This window comes from Mizuhopecten yessoensis, unplaced genomic scaffold (genome assembly GCF_002113885.1).
Source record: "Mizuhopecten yessoensis strain PY_sf001 unplaced genomic scaffold, ASM211388v2 scaffold716173, whole genome shotgun sequence".
In the NCBI taxonomy this organism is placed as follows: domain Eukaryota; kingdom Metazoa; phylum Mollusca; class Bivalvia; order Pectinida; family Pectinidae; genus Mizuhopecten; species Mizuhopecten yessoensis.
In genome coordinates, this window is record NW_018479984.1 from 144,293 (window position 1) to 150,456 (window position 6,164).

The following is a 6,164-nucleotide window of genomic DNA, read 5'->3' on the forward strand; positions in this document are numbered from 1 at the left end:
CCTCCAAGTCTATTCTCCTATCTGTTGTCAACAAGAACCCTACTCCCAGTTCACTCTCAAGCCTGATATCACATTAACCCCCTCCCCCAGTCTTCTCCTGTATGATAGTTTATCAACAAGAACGTCTCTCCCAGTTCACTCTCCCACCTGATATCAACATTAAGCGCCCCCTCCCCCAGTTCACTATCCTACCTGATATCAACATTACCCCCACCCCTCACCCAAAAGTTTACTCTCCTACCTGATATCCACATGAGCACCTCTCCCAGTTCACTCTCCTACCTGATATCAACATTTAGCCGCTCTCCCAGTTCACTCTCCTTCCTGATATTAACATAAACCCCCTCCCCAAGTTTACTCTCCTTCCTGATATCAACATTAAGCCCCCCTCCCCCAGCTCACTCTCCTACCTGATATATACATTTAGCCCCTCCCCCAGTTCACTCTCCTTTCTGATAAGAACATGAATCCCCTCCCCCAATTCACTCTCCTACTTGATATCCACATAAAGCCCCTCTCCCCCAGTTCAGTCTCCTACCTAATATCAACAAGAGTCCCTCCCCCGGTTCACTCTCCTACCTGATATCAATATGAGTCCCTCCCCAAGTTCACTCTCCTATCTGATATCGATATTTAGCCCCTCCCCCAGTTCACTCTCCTTCCTGATATCATTATTACCCCCCCCCCCCCCCAAGTTAACGCTCCTACCCGATACCAACATGAACCCACCCCCAGTTCCCTCTCCTACCTAATATCAACATAAAGCCCCTCTCCCCCAGTTCAGTCTCCTTCCTAATATCAACAAGAGTCCCTCCCCCGGTTCACTCTCCTACCTGATATCAACATGAGTCCCTCCCCCAGTTCACTCTCCTACCTGATATCAACATGAGTCCCTCCCCCAGTTCACTCTCCTTCCTGATATCAACATGAGAATGAGACAAAAGTGTAAAGGTAATGATGTCTTTGTCATTTCGTCTGTGAGTATAACACATTCCTTACCCGATACACAAGATGTACATAGGGTATATAACGGTTCATCTCGGGACATCATCACACAAGAAGAGCTAGAGTATTTATATTGTAAAATATTACATTAGTGGATTTTTATAACACTTTTGTCTGTTACAATTCGACAAAAAAGACCACCACTTAAAGGATGCAATAGTTTTCTTTCACATTAGACATTTTGTGAATTTCATCCATTCCCGAATTAAGAAACCCACAACAGAGAACACAGGAGGAGCACACAAACCCTGTAGACCACCCCGACTTATTCACAATACATGGTGTTCAGTACTATAAATAGTGTCTTGTATTAATAAGACACATCGAAACTGTCTACTATTGATAAGACAACGGCAGTATGACGTTAGTGTTTTTATAACATACCTGTTGAATCTTGTTATAGTATAACACAAGCAATTTTCAGACCATGAAATACAACGTTCTGTATTGCACATGTGCAATACGGAATGTTGAATTTACCTACTAGCCGGAACTACTTTTTATGGGAGTCCCCTTGTCATGGCGAACTGAAAAGTTTCGTGTATTTGCAAAAAATATCAAAGTGTATAAAACCTTTATATCGATCACTGCCAAATACAGAAGGTATGTGATAAAAGCAAGACCACACACTTGTGTTTTTCTAACGCATCAGAAAGCACTCATTTATTGCGCGGACGTATATATTAACTCGTGCGCTCCGCGCACTCGTGAATATATATTCGTCCACGCAATAAACATCGTGCTTTCTGATTCGTTAGAAAAACACAAGTGTGTGGTCTTGCATATAGACACATCCATAAACAAGACACCTGTCAAGGATACAAGCTTTTTAAGACGTTGATTAAAATACACTGAAAATCGGACTGATATGGTATTTTAGATGTGTTAATCAATCACTAATGTACAATGTATGTACAACGTTAAAACAATTCGGAATTTAGATGGCATAATTGTTTCCACAATTATAATTCGGACAACTCCTGGCCGCTACATGTATGTGTCTAGGAAGTTAATGCTGTTATCACGTGTTAAATGTTGTAAACAGATTATGTCAGTAAACAACAGTGTCTTATCCCTCGTAGAATTGGGCGTCGCAGCAGCGAGAACGATGAAAATAATTGATTTCAATCATAGTCAACTGCTAACCTGAACAAACCCGGAAGTCAGTCCTTAATTAATGACAGGAACCTATTTCTGACCTCATAATCATTATGCTAGTCGTCAAAAAGGTAACGTTGGATAACACATTATTTTCCTTGGCGTTTGCCATTCTATTTATTGAACAAGCATTCAGGATTTTCATTTTAAATTTTTATTAATGCTGAGTTGTGATACAAAAAATGAATTTCCTATTTTCTAAAATTGATATGGATGCGAAAAATGGTCAATTTCATTATCAAATTTTCATTAATCAACCAAAGACAGTAGCACGCAAATTTAATTGACAACTTGCTTATTTAACTGGAAGCGTCAGTATGGAATGTACCTCCCTGTCTGTCGGAAAGATATTGTCCGTGCATCCTCATTGTTTAAAATGTGTTTCCTAAAACCTAAGCGGCAACCAATTTCTAGTAGCAAAACAGCATACATCGAGAGTGTTTATGAAACAAAAGCATTATCTTCAGGTTGAATGGTACTTATGATACATATATGAACCCCGCTTCTTATTGAGAGCTCTAATGCTTTTCTGCATCTACATTGTAATTAAAAAAACACTTGATTAAGAACTTTTGCACTTCTCCGTGTGTCTATAGAGTTTGAGGGATCGTTTGATAGCGAATCTGAAACTTCTCTGTAAGTACATGTGTTTTGATTGAGGGATTCGTGTATTCATTTTTTTCCTATTTGTCTGTACGCCGTTATAACTTCTCATTTCCATTACTATAGTATCACTACATGTACATGACTAACTACTTTAAGACAAGAGAAGACGACGAGAAAGACGTTTAGCCTCTAGAAATATAAAAAAAAATCGAACGTTTGAGAGACAGACAACAACAAAATCACGTGGAGAAATACGGAAGAAAAAGAAATCGTAAAGATGAACACGTAAAGGCAGAAAGAAATATATACAAACATAGACAGACAGGACACATAGAGACAGGGACATAGACAGTCAGGACAGACAAGGACATAGACGGACAGGACACATAGATAGAACCATAGACAGACAGGACACATAGAGACAGGGACAACAACAGACAGGACAAAGACAGGGACATAGAAACATGGACAAAGACAGACAGGACAGACATAGAGACAGGGACAACAACAGACAGGACAGAGACAGGGACATAGAAACATGGACAAAGACAGACAGGACAAAGACAGTGACATATAAACATGGACATAGACAGACAGGACAGACATAGAGACAGGGACAAAGACGGTCTTGACATGCAGACAGACAGGACACACTGACAGGAACGTAAACAGATAGGACACTTAGACAGAAAAGATATACAGAGACAGTAACATAGACGGACAGGATACACAGAGATAGAAGATAGACAGACAGGAGACACAGACAGGGATGTAGACTGACAGGACACATAGACAAGGACATAGACAGACAGGACACATAGACAGGGACATAGACTGACAGAACACATAGACAAGGACATAGACAGACAGGACACATAGACAGGGACATAGACTGACAGAACACATAGACAAGGACACACAGACAGGAACGTAGCCAGACAGGACACATAGAGACAGGGACATAGATAGACAGGACAGACAGAGACATAGACGGGCAGGACATATAGACAAGGACATAGACAGACAGGACAGACACAGGGACATAGAGACAGGGACATAGACAGACAAGACACATAGACAGGGACGTAGACAGTCACGACAGATATACAGGACACACAGACAGAGACACAGACATACAGGAAAGAGACAGGGACATGTAAACAGGGACAAAGACGGACAGGACACACAGACAGGGACATAGACAGGTCACATAGAGACAGGGACAAAGACGGACAGGACATGCAGACAGACAGGACAAACGGACAGGGACGTAAACAGATAAGACACTTAGACAGATAGAATATACAGAGACAGAAACATAGACGGACAGGACACACAGATAGAAGATAGACAGACAGGACATACAGACAGGGATGTAGACTGACAGGACACATAGACAGACAGGTCACATATATGCAGGGACATAAACGGACAGGACACGCAGACAGACAGGACACAATGACAGGGACGTAATCAGATAGGTCACTTAGACAGAAAGGATATACAGAGACAGTGACATAGACGGACAGGATACACAGAGATAGTAAATAGACAGACAGGACATACAGACAGGGATGTAGACTGACAGAACACATAGACAGGGACATAGACAGACAAGAAACATTTACAGAGACGTAGACAGTCACGACAGACAGTCAGGACACACAGACAGGGACGTAAACAGACAGGACACATAGAGACAGGGACATAGACAGACAGGACAGACAGAGACATAGACGGACAGGACATGCAGACAGACAGGACACACAAACAGTGACAAAGACGGACATGACACATAGAAACAGGGACATAGACAGACAAGAATCATAGGCAGGGACGCAGAGAGACAGGACACACAAACAGGGACGTAGACAGACAGGACACATAGACACAGGGACATAGACAAACAGGACACACACAAAGGGACATAGACGGACAGGGACATATATAGGACGTATGAAGATAGGGACACAGAGACAAGAATATGGACAGACAGGACCAGAGACATAGAGCACGTACTTACCCCGATTGGTGTAAAGTTAGTAAATAAAGCACTAGTATTATCCACAAAATTGACGATGTCCTGTGTCCACCGCCCAGCCACATGTTCCATATGTTTATCCCAGGGAACAAGCCGGCCAACCACCGGAACATAAGGACTCCCTACTCGGCACTATTGGACGGCCTTGGAAACTCTCGTCACTTTGAAAAGGATTCCGGATAGAAAATCCGTCCTTGTTTTTTGTATGCTAAGAGTTAACTCTAAGCCATCATTTCATCACGTAAAGATAACTTAATTGACAAGTTTGCTTCCACTTCATCATTTAGCGTTGAAATAGTAACCCTCGAATTGTGTGGTTCCATACTGCTAAAGACGCATCTTCTAGACAATTTATAGTTAACATCCTTCAATAAAAATCTCAGAGTTGTCTCTCCCGTCACATTATCGATAGAGGGCGCAGTTGATGCCACATAGTTTCCAATATAATTTAATTCTTCGTATCAGATTTATAGCCGAATTGTACGGCTAAAGTTTTTGATGTATAGCATTAACTCTCTTACGTTTGCTGAGCCAGACACACCAGGTAAAATTATACCATCGGCTAGCTATACAACCCTCACTTACTGCTAATTATCATATGGGCCGTAAACGATTTACAATTCTATATAACTTGTAACTTTTTTCAGGTCGCGGAACGCTACGCAAGTATGCAATGTGGTGAAATTCCCATTCTAATTCAGGTGCGTCAGGATCACAAACGAACTTTAAAACATTGAATGAAATCAAATTCCTTCCAAGCGCTTCCGTGACTACGCGAAGGGAGAAAAACGTGTGAGATGTAGTCCACGTTAAACTGGCTGTAAACTCCCCTCGCCTATTTCAGAAACTATGCTGACTATATAACAGTCTTTCATTGATTTGCTCGTCCAGTGTGACAAATGTATAATCTTCCCCTCCCTGTCCGCTGTCATTCTTTAACTTGTCAACATGTGGAGTTAAACATCTCTACTGGGCCAGATCTCCTGTACCTACATCCAAATGTATCGTAGAGTCATTATGACAAACCGTTCACCAGTCGTATATGGATACAGATGCACTCGGCAATTAAATGGTGTAGCTCCCTTTTTGTGTTTTACAAATCTACACAAGAGTCTGTCTCGGGCTACAATACAAATACGTCCGCCCACATAAATATAATCTCAAGTGCATGTACATGCATGGGATTACACACTACACGCCGCAAACAAGATTTATTTAGACTGGAAGTGTATTGAGATGTATCAATACCGAAAGGGAAAGATTAAATACCTCCCGTCACATAGGTGTTGTTATTTGCAAAATAAATATTTTTAAATGATAAAAAAATAAGAATACCCAATATTATTTTACAGTT

General features: G+C 41.4%; 1 protein-coding gene across 1 annotated transcript in view; it reads right to left on the bottom strand.

The window, feature by feature from the left end:
• LOC110441939 (protein Wnt-7b-like) overlaps nucleotides 1-5,846 on the bottom strand; it is a 105,409-nt gene extending 99,563 nt beyond the window's left edge. The window contains exon 1 of the mRNA XM_021485254.1: nucleotides 4,793-5,846. Within this exon, the coding sequence (XP_021340929.1) occupies nucleotides 4,793-4,923 (131 nt within the window). The 5' untranslated portion in view covers nucleotides 4,924-5,846. The remainder of the gene's footprint in view (nucleotides 1-4,792) is intronic.
• Between the last annotated feature and the right edge of the window lie 318 nt (nucleotides 5,847-6,164).